General features: G+C 39.1%; 2 protein-coding genes across 10 annotated transcripts in view; one reads left to right on the top strand and one right to left on the bottom strand.

The window, feature by feature from the left end:
• The window catches only part of LOC119899093 (ankyrin-2-like), a 73,537-nt gene extending 70,737 nt beyond the window's left edge, over positions 1–2,800 (top strand). The window contains exon 49 of the mRNA XM_038713505.1: positions 699–2,800. Within this exon, the coding sequence (XP_038569433.1) occupies positions 699–906 (208 nt within the window). The 3' untranslated portion in view covers positions 907–2,800. The remainder of the gene's footprint in view (positions 1–698) is intronic.
• Positions 2,801–3,457: 657 nt separating this feature from the next.
• Positions 3,458–20,282, bottom strand: part of camk2d2 (calcium/calmodulin-dependent protein kinase (CaM kinase) II delta 2) — a 37,952-nt gene continuing 21,127 nt past the window's right edge. For 2 of the 9 annotated variants that reach the window (XM_038713515.1, XM_038713516.1), the window contains 15 exons: positions 20,141–20,243; positions 19,882–19,965; positions 19,610–19,704; positions 18,933–19,055; positions 18,532–18,615; positions 18,229–18,271; positions 17,017–17,057; positions 15,142–15,201; positions 13,744–13,788; positions 13,239–13,287; positions 12,056–12,076; positions 11,608–11,683; positions 11,411–11,505; positions 5,692–5,920; positions 3,458–5,208 (listed from right to left, as the gene is read on the bottom strand). In XM_038713515.1, the coding sequence (XP_038569443.1) occupies positions 5,205–5,208; positions 5,692–5,920; positions 11,411–11,505; positions 11,608–11,683; positions 12,056–12,076; positions 13,239–13,287; positions 13,744–13,788; positions 15,142–15,201; positions 17,017–17,057; positions 18,229–18,271; positions 18,532–18,615; positions 18,933–19,055; positions 19,610–19,704; positions 19,882–19,965; positions 20,141–20,243 (1,152 nt within the window). In that variant the 3' untranslated portion in view covers positions 3,458–5,204. Of the gene's footprint in view, positions 5,209–5,687; positions 5,921–11,410; positions 11,506–11,607; positions 11,684–12,055; positions 12,077–13,238; positions 13,288–13,743; positions 13,789–15,141; positions 15,202–17,016; positions 17,058–18,228; positions 18,272–18,531; positions 18,616–18,932; positions 19,056–19,609; positions 19,705–19,881; positions 19,966–20,140; positions 20,244–20,282 lie in introns of those variants that run through there. The other 7 variants (XM_038713518.1, XM_038713521.1, XM_038713520.1 and 4 more) reach the window with 7 other exon arrangements.

Genomic DNA, 20,282 nt, shown 5'->3' with positions numbered 1-20,282 from the left:
ATAACATACAATGAATCTGATTAGATATGTATGTGTTTGTAATTTTGTCAATTTAGATAACATTTACCAAATAAAATATCTGCGGTGCTATTTTTAATTGTGAAGAATAAAACTGGTTGCCCATTGTTGTCCCGTGCATGCAGTTGGAATTATCATTATCACACCATTTTGTGGAACAATTTTGCAGCTTGCATCCTAGTTTTAGAATCATTAATTTTCACTATAATTCCATCCATAAGTAAGATAGTGACTGAATGTCATGGATTTCATACATTTTCTGGAATAAAACGTCTACAAGCCAAATCAGATTGGCGATCCTGGGATAAAATCTTATCAAATCAGTTTAGGGGTCCTTCACGTGGAAAAGTTTGAGAACCACTGCCTCAAAAGACACTTTATGTTGTTTTTTTTCTTGAAATTATGACCCATTTTTTAGTTGTTGGGGTCAGTTTATATGTAATTTCTAACATAATCTTTAGGTTTTGTGCTGCTAGAACGATATGAAGATGCTGGACCTGTGATCACAACTGACTGCTGGATTTAAGCATGATATAATTTGTGGGTGTTTTGTTTCCCTCCCATAACATATCTTAGAAGTATAGCACATTAGTTCCTTCAATTTAATTATCACAGGTTCATTAAGGTTGCTGACCTGTCTTCTTGTGTTTGTTTCCACTACCTCCTTGCTCCATCTTTAGGGCCCACATGCGTAAAGGACACACCCTCAGACGAACAGTGGTAAAGGGAGCTGGGCAGCGCAAACAGGTCCTTCTAGAGAAAGTGGAAAACCCCAGAAAAGGGTCAAAGCCACGTGGTCTCCAGCAGCATCTCCACCAGCTCTTTCACCGCTACTACTACGAAGAAAAGGAGGACAACGATGAGGACGAAGAGGACAAGGAAGAGTAGAGGAATGTGTAACACTCTCCCCCACTCCCTGGTTCTGCCCATACTAAAGCCCCCCTAATCCTATGCATTAGCCACATGCAATCCCAGTGTGCACCATGGCACATCAAAGCTACCACAGTCTTCCCACTTAAGTCCTGGAAGATTACCTTTTGTTCACAATTTGGAGTTTTCCCTGGCTTCTAATGTATTCATGATTTTCTTTTCATGTTTGGGTGTTGTTTTGCCTTTTTGTGACCAAAGAAAGCCTTCTGTTATTTTCCTGATTCATTTTACTTTCCATGTCATAACTGTCTTTGATATTTTTGTCTTGATGCTGTGGTAGAGCAACATACACAAAAAACAGAGGGATACTATTACTATCAACTAACATACAAACCTCCTGAAGGTAAAGAACACTTTACCTGCAGACATACTGGTACTGCTCTCTGAGTAGGTGCTTGAACTGAAAGACAATATCTCACACTGCACTGCCTCTCACAACCAGAGTTTCTTAGATATTCCTTACTTATAAACTGTCTCACTCATTGTACTAGCCTCTCAGCTCTTTCAATTCAGGTGGTCAAGATGTCACACAGAGAAAACCAGACTGTATCGACACTGAATTTAACTGCTGCTGCTGTGTTTTGTGTAGGCTATGTGTAATCTGTCTTTGGGAATTATATATTATCTATAATCTAGACATTACTGACATCAGTAGCCTAGGAATTAATAATCACTTATGTGAAGTATAGAGCAGGCATGACTAATCAACATCTGTCATTATGATCCTAGCTTTGACTGCTTTGTAGATCTATGAATTGCTCTCCTGCCTCTCTTTCCCTTCTGTGTGTGTCTTTCTGTGTTTTTATGTGTAGTTAGTTTTTTTTTTGGGGGGGGGGGGTTGCTTTTTTTAATTGTTGATCTTGATTCATGCTGTATGAATGGTTAATGTGTTTGTGAGGTTGTACTGTAGGTACTGTGTGTCTATGCATGTGTTGAGTACTGCATTATCAGCTTGTTTAAAGAGGGTACGATTTTAGGCTGATTTTAACTGCTAAGATGTCTTATTTTAGAGGGGTTTTTTTATTTTGATTTTAGTTTACTAGTTAGTATAAAGAACAAATTTAATTTTAATGTGAGTGAGAAGCTTCTATTTATTAGGAAGGCCCTCAGAAATTGCCACTGGTGAACAAGATCATCACAGCTGCTTTAGAGACACTTATGTCTGATATGAAATGTGTGGTAAGGTGATCAGGTGTTTCTGCTTTATTTATGTTAGACTTTGTTATTTCATCTTTTGAACAAGACAGTGTTGGACCAGGTGTTTGCAGTCGTATGGTGTGTGTTTGAGTGAATGAGTCTGTGAGTGTAGTAAGTGTGTGCCAGTTTCTGTCAGCAAAGAAAAGAAACATTTATTTTACACAAACCACATTTGCACTCCTGAATGTCAGGAGGGAACACCTCCATGCTTTTTTTGTGCACAGGATATGAGATACAGTATATCTACAGAGAGTCTCATTTTGGCGGGCTAGATGATAAATACAAGATAGCGTTATACCAGACACGCATAATGAGGCAGATTGAGAGCTTAAATATGCCATTTCTCACAGCTCTAAGCATCGTTACTCTATGTATCTACAACATGTAATGTATTTATTTCACTATCACGGTTTACTTTGTGATTTAGAAAAATGTAAAATGCAAACTAGTGGAAGTTCACTGTGACAGGTATGCTTTTAATTTGAAGAATCAGCATCCTTTTCTGTGATGACAGTTATATACATATACAATGCATATATATATATATATATATATATCTATAAGGGCATGTATTACTGTATCAAAATTCAAAAAAGACAAAAACAATGGCTGCAGTGTGTCTATGGCTAATAGAGAATAAAAGTCTACAAATGTATAGCGTTGTATTTTGTTATACCTTGTGAATAGTCACTCAAACCTAGGAATACAATACCAGCTGTGTTACATTACACTAGCAAAACTAGAAATGTATCAAACATATGTAAAAAGACCTACATAACACACAGTGAATGTTTTTAATCTTTAATCAACTAATTGTTGCTCTTACAGCAGGTAGAGTACAAAGCAGATCTTGTACTGTCCCCATAAGGGCCTCAGAGGTACTGCAATAGCATCTCAGCAGTTAACATCAGTATGAAATTAGATAGAAATATGACAGAATTAATAATAAAATGTAATACTTTGTTTATATTTAGCAGTTTTACAATTCTAAAGCATTAAAAGACCAAATATATCGCAATATATTTAATTCCAAGACAGCAGTGTCAACCATTCAATAAGGATGAAATTTCTGTCACATTTCTATATTAAATGTCATGATGTTAATATATGCTGTAAGATTCCTCCACTATTGCAGTACCTCTGAGGCCCTTATGGGGGCAACACTAGCTTAGTATTCACAACATTCGAGACCTGTGTTTTATGTTGCTGTTTTGAAGGCAAAGGGTGGTAACACAATATTGACTTGATTTAGATTTCTTATGGTTACTCACTTTGTATTATGCTTACCATTTTACTCGAAGGGACTCAAACCTCTGGTTTAAAGTGGTTTAATTGAAGTTTAATTTGCATGACAGCGCCTACAAACTCTTGGACTAAACTTGGACTAATATATCATGTCTGCATATCCAAAGAGAGTATTAGAACAGAGCAAAGATCAAAAAGAAATATTTCAAATAATTAATTTCATGTCTAACACACAGCTTTCCTCCATCTCCACACTTGGGCAACAATGATCAACCAGCAATGCATAACTCATTCTTCATCACATCTTTTAGCTGATTTATTTATTCCTTAAACATGTTAAACCATCCATTGCCATGCTGGCAACAGGTACACACCATATTAGGAGTGGTGCATTGCATTGACATCATACGTTTCGTCAAAAAAAGAAAATATGTTTATCATATTTTCCCCCATAAAAAAGAAGAGACAAACCAATTGAAAAGAGCAAATAGCAAGGATGATAAAGACACTGGCACTGTCCTGCAGTGGTAAGAAGACCACTGGCTGGTAGAAGCACTGATCATCAAGGAAGACATCTCATTTGACTCCTTCACTGTTGTCTTACTATCCTCTTGTCTGACTGCAATGTTCTCCAATCCAATGCTTTTACGACGCCTCCAGACTTAGACGTAGCCCAACACTTACAGACTATAATGCCTTTGATTCATCTTCATCATCTCCACCTTCTCTGTGCAATTGGCCAAGTAACACAATGCAAATGACAAGAATAAAATAATAGAAACCCTACATACAGTCATACAATACAAGTACAAATATTGTGAAAAATGAGCTAGTTTTCTTCTCATTTTTATACAAAAAGTAAGGGTTGCTTCAATAACCAGGAGTTTACTGTCCTGTTCTTAGATATGAGGTTTTGATATTTACGCCTGGTGTTAACTATAATTGTGTTATTGTTTTTACAACAGTTCCATGATACTGGAGAACATTATAAACATTTGGGACAGGACTGATGCACAACATTAACAAATGCAAACAAGTCAGTGATTCACAAATCAAACAGAAGATATTATAGTTTCATATGATCTTACTTACAATACCCCCCCCCATGCACTACACAATAGTCTTGAATTTTCATATATTACATATATGCTACATTCTCTTATTTCACTGATATAAAGGCAAACATATCTCAATGCAAAGTGTAAGCTGCTCTGCTTTTCTTTACATTTAAATTAGTATTATAGATTGAAATCGGACAATTCAAACGGTATGACTTAGCTCATAGCAAACATAAATGTAGCTCAAACTCTGATTTTACGTAAACTCTTAATTCCTCTGATAGCAAGAATAGCAATTTCAATGTTTGTTTTTGTTTTTTTAATCAACAATCACAATGTATATACATCACCAGAACTAAAGCAAGCTCAATTTTAACATTCTGACCTTCCAAATGTTTTAGTATTGCACACACATAAATACACATAAAAATACAGAACAAATTTTTGGGAGAGGTTACAGTAGTAGATTTTTTAAACGTCTATTTTATATTTAAAATGCATACCAAAACATCTTTAAAAAAAACAAAAAAAAAAACAAATGTTGTCAATATGCTTGTTTCATAATGTCCACTGTGTGCGGCCACCTGTTGTGGTGGTGGTTTCGAATGATGTCCATTAATAAAATGCCGTAACAGTAAAATGTATTAATACTTGTGAGCTGTGCGATGTCATGTCCTTATAGAAGGGTCAAAGGTTGGAGAGCAGTCATGGGTTGGCTAGTTGACTTCCATTTTTTGACCACATGTTGATTTTCCATTAACTGCAACAAAAGAGAGAAATATAAATGTAAATGTATACTGAAAGGGTACACAGAGCAAAGAAAATTTTTACTGCATAAAGACATCATCAGATCAGTACATCAGATAATTTTTTTATTAGGACATGATTAGGACATGTAAGAGCTGGGAAAGCAAAGTGTGATTAATAACATTAAAAGGCCCTGTCACAATACTATTGTGCATGCTGGCTCACTGGCAATACTTGCTGGGCGTAGTCCTTACATGCCTATGGTTCACCCACACAGGTTTTTTCAATTATTTTGCCTAATCAGACCTTGGCTCTGGTCGCACCTGTTACCACACCCAACAGTGTTGCCACATAGTGCTGACCACACCCAGAAGCACACGTACGTCACTGTAGCAAAGTAAGAAGTTTGACCACTGGAGGTGAGCAAAAATAAGATATTCAGCTCCTGTTTGGTTTATTTCTTTCTCTTTAACCAAGGTTTCTTACTGTCTCTTACTGGGAGGGGATGCTAGGCGAGCCGGAGCGGTGGAAGTGGATGTTCTGCCACTTGCCGTCACGGCGGTGCCACACACGGGTCTCCTCAGACTGCATGGTACGGGGCAGTCCACTGCCATCCATGTACTGGGTCAGTCGAATATAGGCAATACACGCTGCATTTTCCCCAATTAGGTGCACATGTGGGTTCAAGAGGATGGTGTGCACCGGCTTATTCCCTTTGGACAGGGCTGGAAGGGAGACAAAATGGCTGATTACAGGGAGCAGTTGTTGCTTAGTATCGCATATTAAATGAATATAATAGATATCATCCTATCACTCACCACACTGCTGGGTGAGGATGGTTTGGAAAAAGAGCTGCATCACTGACATAACACTGACCCTACCTTAGAAGGAATTCTAACCGAAAATAAGTGGAACTAAAAGTCTCCATATGTTTACGTTGGATAGTGGACAAGCACAGGTTTGCCAAGTGATTGAGGTTTCTAGGACATATCTGGTTTATCTATTTTTACCCAGACTGAGGACATTCTGCCATTTATAGAAGTCATTATTCATTAGTGATTTTTTTTCTCCAAGGTTAGTCCATAATCACAGCCATGACCTTGTAATTTAAACATGAACTGTAAACTGACTAAATACTGAAATAGAACAAAAAATGTAGCCCATACCCACAAATGCACACACTCTTTCGTACAAACAATATACTCAATACCACTTTTGCTGTGTTGCGGACCTTCTTTGTTTTCAAAATATTGATATCAGTATACATTATTTCTATATTGTATATGTCTATATTGTATATATTGTTTCAACCAATGAATTTGAAGCAATTCTACACATTTCTGTGCAGAAACGTTGGTATTTTTTGGTAAAATTAAAACCACAAGAGCAATAGTGCAAACAAATAGGAAAATTAAATGTGGACTCTTAAACATCAGATCTCTCTCTTCTAAAGGTGTACTAGTAAATTAACTAATATCAGATTATGATATTGATTTATTTTGTCTTACTGAAACCTGGTTGGGTGATGGAGAATATGTTAAATGAATCCACCCCTCCCAGTCATTAATACTCACATTCCTCGAGGCACAGGCCGAGGAGGTGGAGTTGCAGCTATCTTCGACTCTAGCCTACTAATCAGCTCTAAACCTAAACCAAACTATAACTCATTTGAAAGCCTTGTTCTTAATCTTTCACACCCAAGTTGTAAATCACTGCAACCAATTCTTTTTGTTATAGTGTACCGAGCACCTGGTCCGTACTCTGAATTCTTATCTGAATTTGCAGAGTTTTTGTCAACTTTAGTCCTTAAAACGGGCAAAGTTATTATTGTAGGGGATTTTAATATTCATGTGGACAGCTTCAGTACTGCATTTATCTCTCTGTTAGATTCCATTGGCTTCTCTCAGAGTGTTCATGAACCGACTCACTGTTTTAACCACACCCTCGACCTTGTTCTGGTATATGGTATTGAAATTGAACATTTAATAGTGTTCCCACAGAATCCCTTTTTATCTGACCACTGTTTGATAACTTTTGAGTTTGTATTGCTGAACTATACGCCATTGGGCAAGAATTTCTATACAAGATGTCTGTCTGAAAGTGCTGTAGCAAAATTTAAGGATGCGATTCCATCAGCTCTAAATTCATTATCAAATCACAAAGTAACGGAGGACTCCTATGCTAATTTCAGTCCCTCACAAGTCGATCATCTTGTTGATAGTGCTGCAGGCTCGCTGCGAATGACACTCCACTCTGTTGCCCCTCTAAAAAAGAAAATAATAAAACAAAGACGGTTAGCTCCATGGTATAATACTGAAACTCGCAAATTAAAGCAAATATCGCGGAAACTTGAGAGGAATTGGCGTTCCACCAAACTGGAAAATTCTCGTTTAATTTGTAAAGATAGTCTTAAAACTTATAGGACGGCCCTCTGTAATGCCAGAGCAGCGTACTACTCGTCATTAATAGAGGAAAATAGCAACAACCCCAGGTTTCTTTTCAGCACTGTAGCCAGGCTGACAGAGAGTCACTGCTCTATTGAGCCAAGTATTCCCATAGCTCTCAGTAGTTGCGACTTCATGAGCTTCTTTAATGATAAAATTCTAACTATTAGAAACAAAATTCACCAAGACCTGCCCTCAACTGGCACCGACTTATCTCCAAACTCAGGAACCTTTGAAACGGCTGTAAAACCAGATATATGTTTAGACTGCTTTGCTTCCCTCAATCTTTACCAACTAACTTCAATAAATTCCTCATCTAAACCATCAACCTGCCTCTTAGACCCCATCCCAACTAGGCTGCTTAAAGAAGTTTTACCCTTAGTCAGAACTTCTATACTAGATATTATCAGTCTATCTTTATCAACAGGCTATGTACCACAGTACTTTAAAGTAGCTGTAATTAAACCTCTTCTGAAAAAGCCCAAACTTGATCCAGATGTTTTAGCCAACTATAGACCTATAACCTTCCATTTCTCTCTAAGATCCTGGAGAAAGTAGTTGCTAAACAGCTGTGTGACTTTCTACATAGCAATAGTTTATTTGAGGATTTTCAGTCAGGATTTAGAGTTCATCATAGCACAGAGACAGCACTGGTGAAAATTACTAATGACCTCCTCCTTGCATCAGACAAAGGACTTGTCTCTGTACTGGTTTTATTAGCTCTTAGTGCTGCATTTGATACCACTGACCATCATATCCTATTACAGAGACTGGAACATTTCATTGGCATTAAAGGAACCATTCTAAGCTGGTTTAAGTCCTATTTATCAGATCGATTTCAGTTTGTACATGTTAATGATGAATTCTCCATGCATGCCAAAGTTAGTCATGGAGTTCCACAAGGATCTGTGCTCGGACCAGTCCTCTTCACTTTATATATGCTTCCTTTAGGCAATATTATCAGGAAACACTCCATAAACTTTCATTGTTATGCAGATGATACTCAGTTATATCTATCGATCAAGCCAGATGAAACTCATCAGTTAGCTAAACTTCATATGTGCCTTCAGGATGTTAAAACCTGGATGACCTGTAATTTTCTAATGTTAAACTCAGATAAAAGTTATTGTTCTAGGGCCCAAGCACCTCCGTGATGCATTATCTAAAGAAGTTTCCCTTGATGGCATCGCCCTGGCCTCCAGCACCACCGTGAGGAATCTTGGAGTTATCTTTGATCAGGACATGTCGTTTAAGTCTCACATTAAGCAAATTTCAAGGACCGCCTTTTTTTACCTACGTAATATTGCAAAAGTCAGGAACATCCTGTCTAAAAATGATGCAGAAAAACTAGTCCATGCATTTGTTACTTCGAGGCTGGATTACTGCAATTCCTTATTATCAGGCTGCTCGAAAAAGTCCATTAAGACTCTTCAGCTGATCCAGAATGCTGCAGCACGTGTTCTGACAGGAACCAGGAAAAGAGATCACATTTCTCCTGTCTACGCTTCTCTGCATTGGCTTCCTGTAAAATCTCGAATAGAATTTAAAATCCTTCTTCTCTCCTACAAAGCTCTTAATGGTCAGGCACCATCTTATCTTAAAGAGCTCATAGTACCTTACTACCCCACCAGAGCACTGCGCTCCCAGAATGCAGGGTTACTTGTGGTTCCTAGAGTCTCCAAAAGTAAAATGGGAGCCAGAGTGTTCAGCTATCAAGCTCCTCTCCTGTGGAACCAGGTTCCAGTTTGGGTTCAGGAGGCAGAAACCATCTCCACATTTAAGAGTAGGCTTAAGACTTTCCACTTTGATAAAGCTTATAGTTAGGGCTGGCTCAGGTGAGTCCTGAACCATCCCTTAGTTATGCTGCTATAGGCCTAGACTGCCGGGGAATTTCCCATGATGCACTGAGCTCCTCTCTCGTCTTCTCCCTCTCCCTCTCTATGCAACCTCATCCCATTAATGCATGTTACTAACTCGACTCCTCCCCTTTCCCGTAGTCTTGTGCTTTCTTGTCCCTCTCCTCTCTCCTCCTATCACTTCCTGCAGGTGTTTCTGGCTCTGGAGCTGTGGAGTCTGTATCTGTGGTTGCGAGTCACCTTCTGCCCCTGTGTTCCTGCTCGACACCCTCTGCTGCAATTATTGTTACTAGTCCTATTGTTATTATTGTAATTATGTAACATTACGATTATTATCATTAACACTACTGTAAATATCTGTACCATTATTCATTCGGTCTATAGCAACATCACCTTTACTGTCTGTACCTCTGTGTGTATATTGTGTAGGCTGCGTCCCTCCCCTCTCTCTCTCCTTCCGTTGAGGCAGATGGCCGCCCACCCTGAGCCATGATTCTGCTCGAGGTTTCTGCCTCTTAAAAGGAAGTTTTTCCTTGCCTCTTTCGCCTAGTGCTTGCTCTTGGTGGGAACTGTTGGGTTTCTGTAAATATCATCACAGAGTACGGTCTAGACCTGCTCTTTTATGAAAAGCGCTCAGAGATAACTGTTGTTGTGATTTGGAGCTATATATAAATAAAATTGAATTTAATTGAATATTTTGTCTCTGTCTGTGCATGCTTTCAGCAGTTCTACTTCCCCGCATTCACTTCCTCTCAGCCCCTGGTATTACTCAATTGCATACGTCATATGGAGGCTACTTGGAGAGGAGAGGGAAAGTCGCCAAGGGAGGAGTAGGGAATTTTAATGGTACACAATCTGGGAGAATCAGCCTTAATCAGGCTTAAAGCTATTCTGCTTTTTACAAATCATCAACACCTGAAGACTCATTTCAATGAGGCAAAGGTGTCTTCTGCCAATAATTGCATCAGTTTCTGAATTACAAATTTCTGTTTGTGATCTGTATCATGATTGTCCTAACTGCAACAGGTTTATGATATCTTGCAAAACAGCAGTTTTTCCAAGCATTTACAGTTAAAGTTGGGAATAAAGAAATCACAAGCAAACAGTACAACAATCCAAGTACATATTAACTTCAGTTAGTTATATGAAATTCGTCAGTAAAAGGATAGCTTGATATTTTATTGAAACTATTCTTAAACTAACTAACTAAATAGCAAACACAAGTTTTATGTACATTACTGCCACCTGACCATGGATGTATTTTATTGCACCAAATGCATAACTGAAATGCATTGTGGGTGATATACACCCTGTGTGACCATCTCAGTAAACTACTCATTAGGTTATCTCCTGCACACCTACTTCCCATCAACGGATCAGCTTGACTAGCCTCCACATGCACGCTGACTTCAGCGAATACATTTTTTTCAGTGGCCATACTTCATACTAATATGGTTACAATTATTGTCTCATATGTAATTTTTGCAATGGCAATGAACTGTTTAACAGGACATTCCACAATAAAAAGTTCTCCTAACTGAAAATCAAGCTTTTCCCACAATGGTTAAGAGCAAACAACTCACACAAGTAATCTTTGTTTAAAATACCTAGAACTGCTGGAAAAACCTAAACTGATGGGAATAAACAACTCACAATCCTTCCAAGGAAGTAATAAACTTTCAGTGCCAAGTTCGGAATTGGAGCCAGCTGGATTCTTGCAACTTTTGGAGCAACCCCAAACCCACAACTACAGTACTTCACATTTCACATGGTGACAAATTCCCTGTCAACTGGATGATTCTTTTGCTACTCTAGTGTAATTAGCTATTTAATTATTTAGTAAAAAATTGACAATTTCAACCTATATAACTGCTCTGATGATGCTGTTAGTTTTTTGGCAGTTTTTTGAACTCACCATTCTCAAAGTAAAAGCGATGGAAGTCATGCCCTTCAACCAGGTTTCCCAGGGCCTCAGGCTCAAAGGAAGTTAGACCAGGGTCACAAATCTTCCTGTTGATGCAAAAAGAAGAATACCAAATCAGCAAAGCCAGGAAGCTAATCAGTATAGGCAGTTAAATGTTACTGAACAAATGCAGAGAGAGAAAAACATACGCATAGGCCTCGAAGTCTCCATTGTTGATAGACTCAATCAACTGCTCAGTGACTTTAATAATTTCCTGTTTGCGAGCTACAACACAAGATCACAAAACATCAACCACCACAGAAACTGATCTAAAAATGCTGTTAATGTATTTCAGGCAAATGTAGGTCTGGGTGCAGATAAAGGAAATCTAACATCAAATCAGCTTCAAATGGGTTTCTAGTCTATGAATTAGCAGGATTTTCAGGTTATTAGAAATGGAAGGCGCTCAAAATAAGTATTTCACAAAATGTTTGTTATTTTATATCTGAGTAACAACAACAAGATAGCCTCCCATGACTAATAGTGATATCAGGCAGGAAAATGCAGGATGACACGATTCCTTTCACCCAACAAAGCTCAAAATGAACAAAGACAAACCAATGCTCAGATGCAAGTATTTGCTACAAAAGCAGTTACCTTTATTGTTAGTGGTGCAGGCTGGGGGATATTGAAAAATTACTTAATTTGTGCGACAAAAACACATGTTAAATAGTAAATAAATATATAAAGCAGTGTTTTAGCACCACAACTATAAGTTACAACACTGTGTGTGTACATGAGTGTGTATGTGAGTTAGCTTTTTACTGTGTGAGTCAATGTCTGGGTAAGTCACAACAGAAGGCAAATAGAGGAGTGAGAAGAACATCTGTACCTACAAGACACAAATATACAGCAGGAGGCATCTTCTTCATTTCAAATACAGAAGAATAAATTGCATGGAAGGAGCAGATATTTAGGGGTACCAATAACTCAAACCACTGTGACAAACACCCAGTTATCTAAGCCAAGGAAATTATTAGGAACAAGGGACACTTTACACAGAGAGATCACTTTCCTCTGGTGAGGACTGGGTAACAGGAGGGCAACAGACAGGGCATCTTCCCCACTGCAGAGGAACTTATTCTGACCTGAGGAGGTGGAAGTCTGTCTTGAGTCAGACTTACTATGAACTGAAGAGATAGGAGTCTGTCTTGAGTCAGACATCTGTGAGGAACGGTTCTTAGAGCTCAAGATACCTCTCACTAAGCTGCCCAGATGAAGGGCTGTCAAAGGTTGCATGGATGGGTGTGTAATTGGGTGTCAAGTGTGTGTGTTGGGTGGGGGGTGTTAACAAAGACAAAGGTTGTTTGAGGAGTACATATATATGGGCAGAGGCAATTATGGTGGAAGAAATTATATTTTCAACAAAACAAAATATAGGGGAGGGGGGAAAAAGTAGAAAGGAGAACCACTTATTAATACTGAAATCATGAAAATGTATGGAAAAAAACAAACAAACTGAAAAAGCAAGCATTGTTAACCAATTTCAGCATCAACCTCAGACATAAGATGGGAGAAACTTGAGGATGCGAGGGAGGCAGTATAGGACAGAAAAAGAACAGGGCGGACTGCATTTTGTAAGAAGAGCTGACAGCCAAAAGGGGGGTTGAAGTTGATAACTTGCAGTACATCTTAACTGTGTTGCAAAACAGAATGAAGACAAAACATACAAAAGGAGTGATCAGTCCAATTGGAAACGGTGAGGACCGACTGTTGTAACCTCACAGTGTAGGTGAGAACTCTAAGTAGGTAAATCAGACAAAAACACAAGTTTCCCTACCTTTTACATCCTCATCCTCTATGGTGGTGTTGGCACTCTCAATGGACTCCTGACAAAGAATGACAATCTAGAGATTTTGTGTATGTAATACATATATCTATAATGACATAGTACAATTTATGTTTGAAATATCAATGTATTGAAAAAAGTTTAAAATGATTTTGCTCAACAAGTAGGCTAATGTGGGGACATTTCTTCTTAATTAATTTCTTTGTTGCACTATAGCTGACCAGAAACAAGAGGAGGGAGGTACATCAGTGATGTTGTGAATATATCGTTAGGGTCTTAAACCACGCCACCAGGATGCCCTGATGAACATATTTATTTATTAACAGTTGGTTATATAACAGTACAAGATAAGGGCTTTTTACAGTTGGTGGAGGGAGATACATGATACCATTGTTATTAATTGTCATTGTGAAAGGGAAAGCCCTAAACAGGAGCGAACAGTGTTTATATTAATAAATGCAACTAACAATGACAAATCCTGGTGTTGTTGTAATACCTTATTTCCATCCACCGGGTTGTGGATCACTGTTGTCTGTGGTTCCTAAAGAGAACAAACGAGAGAGAACTTATGGGAGGAAATAACTAAAGAAGGCTAGAAAAGGTATGATGGCACAGAAACTGTTAACGGAAATGTGTTGGTATATATTTTCAAAATTTGAAGGTTAAGAAGGTGGTCAACCACTTATTTTGTCTATCTTTCTGTCTGTGTATACATACATATATATAAATAAACACAGATACTTATCACAATGTATCTGAAAATACAAAATAAACCCTCTCATCAGCCCTCGATAGTGTCCTTCCTTGGTAATCAGATCTCTGTGTCTTGGCTTTTGTGGAATCGATCCTGATGACCGGCTTAGCCCTTCTAATCACTCACCCCGATTACAGGAGATTATAACATCAGCAGCCTGAATCTGTGAGTGTCTGTGTGTGTGTATTTGTGTGTGTGTGTGTGTGTGTGTGTGTTGATGATGGAAAGAGAAAGGAGGCTAGAGAGGGATTGAGAGACAGAGAGAGAGAGATGTCGTGCCTGTGTTCATGCGTAATCTTTGACAGCAAATGGGGGGACAGAAAGCCTTTGACATCATGCAGAGCAGCAGTCATGTGGCCTGACGTAGACCGCTAATCAGCAGACACCATGCGCAAACCAATGAGTGACAGCCAAATCACTTGGGAATGTAGCATCATAATGAGCCTAAGGAGCCAACATCATCACACTCCATTCATGCACAGACAAACTATATGAGCAGCAAACCCTAAATTAGACATCCTTGTGAAGAATCTTAGTATCAAATACAAACCTGATAGCACTAAAGTACATGTCATGAGAGGAGCACATGCAAAGTGTAGGTGTGTAAAGAGAAAGGAGAGAGGAGGAAGTTCTTGTAGAGGAAAGGGGGGGGAGGTAAAGGTTGCCCATAACTACAAATTTAAAACTACACTAGCCAAATTTAAACACGTGTGTAAAGGTGTACTGTTTCAGCCCAACATTAGCAATATACAGATCCAGCAAATCCAAAGTGGCCAACCTCTGTATGCTCCATGCACGCTCTGACAATTCAGATGAATGAATGAACACATCAGTCTGAATTATGAATAGAATACGGTTGGCTGGTTAGCTATATCAAGTTGGGACATGCTGCGCAGCAACAAAAACTTTTTCCCACTATTTCATACACGGATAGCCTAATGTTGAGCTAAGTATCTGTTTCACCCCATGTTGACCTGGTTAATAATTTAAATCTTATCAAGCAATACTGAGATCAAACAGGAAATGATCTGACCCTCTGTGATAGGGTGTACCTGTACCTCCACAATGGGGCGTGAGGTGGGCAGGTGTCGAGGTTTTGTGGATGAAGGTGCAGATGTAGGTAAGGTTGTGTGTGTATACCAGCGCAGGGGCAGGGCCAGTGTCTTTAGGACTGGTCACTGTGTTGGCTTTGTTGTTGACCTGCAGGGGGCAGTGTAGAGGGGACATGATACACATACACACTTTCAAACACACGCACACGCATGTACACACAAACTCTGGCCACGGTCCATTCTAAAGAGATCATGCCAAATCATGTGTCCCAAAGATCTGATGTTGCCAAGTGTTACATTGTTTCCAACCAAGACTTCTTTATGAAATCTGTCTATTTTTATAAAGTACACTAAAGGCAGCAAAGTAGATGTACCGAGGAAAGTTCAACTTAAAGGGCCATTATGTAGTTTTTAGCGGCCACTAGAGGTGCAGTTTTAAGGTGCAACCCGGTGTGTGCTCGTACGCATGCTAGCTTGAACTCATGAGCGAGCATAATCCGAAACACAACTGCTTTCATACAGAAATCCCACAATAAACACGGAAACACCGGCATGCCCACAGTGGCTTTTCTCCAGACAAGTTCCCGGCTAAGAGGCAGCTCAACACTGGCTCTGTACCTTTCATAGAGTGCAGCCAGACACATATTGGCACAATACTCTCGGGGGGGGAAAAGGCAGTGTGACAGCGGCTATAGACAGACAGGGAGACAGCTTCACACAGCATGCTGGAAACTCAGGTAAACTCCCACTGCAACGTTCCAGTAATATTTTTATCAGCTGCTTGTGGTTGAACTAATCCATGTTCGTTACATGATAACGTTACAGTGACTGCATTTAGCTGCTTTTCAGTAACTAACATACTATCTGTGCATCTTTCACCGGAGGCTCAGCAATGTGAACACAGCTAACTTACATGTACACTTTATGTAACACTTTATAACAGTTAGACAGTTAGTAAGTAACATAAGGTTAGTGGATGGGTCTTCCTTTGTCTTGTCGCCGTTTTGTTCCTGCTTCTATTTATATGATATGAATAGATATATAGATATCTATTGGGCCAACCAATTAAGTGAAGGACAAAAATAACAATTGAATAATCTAAATACAATAACATGTGCAGGACTGTAATTTTAATTGAATTAACACACAATAAATTTAACAATAAATTGTATGTAAATTATAATAAAGGAAATCAATACAGCGCAATGGATTTCATCTTGATTCAACAATTCATAGGAAGGGGTTCCCTGGTAGTTTGCATATTTTGCATTTCATTTTCACAAAACCTACGAAATACTGTATAACTCTCACTACAAACCCCTTCATTTTTGACTCTAATGTCTTGCTTTCATTTTCAAGCTGGGCTGGGGTCACATGGAAGAGGTATAAGCTCTCTGGAATGGACCTCATAGCTTGACATACTGTAGGTCTGAGTAAGCACAGTGACACTGACTCAAACAATGTATGCAGAGGTCCAATCTCAAATCAACACTTACTTTTATGTAAAACAGGCTCACAGAATTAGTTAGTCACATACAGTATGTGCGTGCAGATATGCACACACACGTGCACACACACTTCTACATCAGGTAGTAATTTCAGAATGGGCCCCAAACACACAGAGAAATCAGGGACTATACAGTAAAGATTAAGTGACTATGAAAAATATGAGACATGGTGTATTTAGAAAATACAGCCGGGAAGAGATTCTAAATAGACCAGTGTTTTAAAAAAGGATGATAAAACTAGAAATGTAACTCGCATAAAATCAATGTATGACAAGTACCACAGTGAATAAGCTAAGAAAATAACAACCGTTGTCCACTGCTTGGAGTGACTGTCCCTGAATGATGATGTTGTTAAGTGCACAATGCATAATTATCCAGAAGGCTCCTCAGACATTGAACGTTCAACAGACTAATGCAAGTAACAAGAATTTTCTTCACAGTGCAAAGTAACTCACCTTAATGCCGTCTTGCTTCTTGTTGAGCAAACTCTTGGCTGCTGTAGAAGGAAAGAAGGACACTTCAGCATAAGAGTTCCCAAACAGAGTACTGAGCCTGCGGCTATGCACTAACATGCAGCAAGCATATCAGTCGACAGTGCTTATCTTCAAAATCCAGGTGCAAAATCCAACTGCAAGATCCATAATGCAATGCAACAGATGCTTAGAATGTCATCGTCATTTATGCAAGGTTGTTCTCCTACTACATACAAATTCACATGTGCAGGGCTGAAGGGTGGGTGGTTGACTGGGTGTGTATTTAGCGAGTGATGAAAGGGATAATGTACCTATTGCCAACAGACTCAAACAGCATTCTTAAATTGACATTTGCACACATACACATGCACTTAACCACTAGCGCCCACACAAACAACCCCACCACTATTCTCCTGTATTCAACTGTATTTCTCATGGTGTAGAAATAATCCAAACACTAGATTGCATGTCAAAATGCATGCTGTACCCTTGTCTAAATTTTATTCTGATCTCATATTGGCACTATCGCAAGCATGAGGTTCAATATCGTTCTTATGAATACCAAAAACCTCATCTTCATGCATATGTAATTGGCTATTAGATGAGTAAGACCTATAAATAACTATTGAGTTGGGCCCAACCCCACATATTTTCCTGTCATTTCAAAAATCTTACCTCAAAAGGAAATCACAATCCAAACAAAAGAAGGAAAGAAAATTGAAAAAGGAAGAAAATTATGAATAAAAGACTTTACTGTAGAATGGGGAGAGAAAGCAGGCTAGTAAGGGCCTGAGAAAATAGAGACAAGTCAAAAGAAATGCATGCAAAAATGTATGACAAAGCAGAAAAAAAGAGATAAAGTGACACAGCTAGATAGACAGAGAGATGACTGTTTACCAGTGACACCTTTGCGCTTAGATCATAAACTGACTGAAGCCATTAAAAAATCATTTTAAAAGCTTCTATTCATTTTATTGGTTGGCTGCACATTTTTACCTACTTTGTAGTGCCTGTGATCTGTTGTCCTCATGATTAGAAGACACAAGTTCCATAAAGCACCTAACCAAACCTCCAATATTAAAGGCTAAGAAGCATTTCCAGCCTCCTGTTTTGTTTTGTTTTTAAATGAATGCTTTAGTTTATAAGATATGTTTGAGAAACCAGCTTTTGGAAACCAGGCTGAGGGAGACATACCTGAGAAGTTTCTTGTGACCAGCAAAGTGGTCAATATGGCTCCCTGCAGTGATAGAAAAGGAAGGAAAGAGGTAATGATGGTGGAAGGAAGGAAGAGACAGAAATAGGAAGATTGATTATAAGGTTACCGCAAGAGAGAAGCGCACAGCAAAAGGGCAACTTGAAGGTTTTAGAGAACAAGTCATCATTTCTAAGTTACCCTGAGAAGTATTGAGTGAGGAAGACAGAGAGGGGGGTGGAGAAAGATGGCTGGATGGATTGTTCTACATAAATAGAAACATGACGGATTGCCAAACGTCTCACCTTGAGTTTCCTCCTGGCATTGAATTTCTTCAGGCACTCCACAGTCTCCTGCCTGTGCATCATGGAAGCTACAGTGGACCGTTGCTGCAGGAAGAAGATGAGAGGATTTAAGGATTAGGAGAGAATGAAAACAATAGATGGGAGGAATGTATGGATGTGCATGTGTTGGCAATGAAACTGGACAGTTATGTGTGTCCATGCAAGTTGGATCTGATGGCATGACTAATGTTATTGGGGCATTCATTTACCAATAATGGTTCATCATTAACTGTATGTGTGTGTTTATTTCTGTGTTTGTATCTGTATTTCTGTTTGTGTGTGTTGCTGCATCTCCGTTTGTGTGTGTGTGTGTGTGTGTGTGTGTGTGTGTGTGTGTGTGTGTGTGTGTGTGTGCCACATACGCAGATCCAGGGATGTTTGAGGGCCTCTGCGGCAGTGATGCGTTTACTGGGGTTGATGGTTAGCATCTTGTTGATCAGATCTTTGGCCTCAGGAGTTACAGTGTCCCACTCTGGGGACGGGAACTGTCAAAAAACAACGAGTGTCAAACGCTCATTTTTAGCAAGGCAAAGGAGTGAACAGACAGAGAATTAGTAAAACAACCATCCTCTAAAGGAATAGAGAGAACTGACAATGTATTATAGTATAGTAAAAATGTGTATTGAAAATTGCATGTTTGTATATTGGTGCAGTGGGGAAAAAATGTAATATTTAATCTTTAATGGTCCGTCCAAATTCAAAATTCATATTGGAAGAAACAAGCGAGCCATGCTGAACGTTCAACACCGAACCATCTGAGAAATAGTATATGTAAAAGCATTTTGGGTTTGCCACCATGGTTAGATAAAGGTAAGGCTGTCTTAAAATGGTAACATTACCATGACAACAAATTGTGTGTCAGTGAAAGAACAGGATGACATAAATTCTCCGGATTTGAATGTATTTTAGGACCAGACTATGTGGGTTGCATTTTAATTAATTCAAACAAATTACATGTGAGCTCTCATTTGTTTGAACTTGATTTTTTTAATTTTTTTATGGCAGCTCTAGTTTATACTGTACGTGTGTGAATGCTTACATCATAGGCCCCAGCCTTGATTTGTTGGTAAAGGCGATGCTGGTCCTCATCCCAGAAGGGGGGGTAGCCCACCAGCAGGATGTATAAAATCACACCTGGAAGAAAGAGACATGACACATTAAGCATGGTAAACAGAAAATACCAATACTCTATACTAACCTATATTATTCCCTAACAAAATTAAATTCACTAATTTAACACTGCACAAAACACCTCAAACAAAATCAAGTGCATTCAAACAGTTGAAGTGACAGAATTTTAATGTTATTTACCACAGGCCCACATGTCCACTGGTTTCCCATACGGGTCTTTCCTCAGAACTTCCGGAGACAAGTATCCCGGGGTGCCGGCAAAACCTGGAGGAGTGATATGGAGGGAGGGAGTAGATGTGGAAGGGTAGGCAGGAGTGGAAAATTCAGTGACTGGGCTGTTCCTCAACTTACTAAATGAGTGATTGATTGATCAACTGATTGGTTGATTGCTTCATTGACCAACTGATTCAGGTTGAAAAATGGATGGATGAATACTCACCAAACCATGCCTGCTGGTCCCCCTGCACCTCGATAGCCAGCCCAAAGTCAGCCAACTTGACCGCCGCCCCCTTCAGCTTACTGGCCAATAGAAGGTTCTCAGGCTGGGGGGGGCGGAGTCAAACAGGTTAGAGGTGAGAGGT

Source organism: Micropterus salmoides, unplaced genomic scaffold (assembly GCF_014851395.1).
Source record: "Micropterus salmoides isolate LMB-PRFRI ecotype aquatic unplaced genomic scaffold, ASM1485139v1 Ms_hic_scaffold_12, whole genome shotgun sequence".
In the NCBI taxonomy this organism is placed as follows: domain Eukaryota; kingdom Metazoa; phylum Chordata; class Actinopteri; order Centrarchiformes; family Centrarchidae; genus Micropterus; species Micropterus salmoides.
The sequence above is the reverse complement of the archived record's forward strand: the minus strand, read 5'-3'. Positions and strand labels throughout refer to the sequence as shown.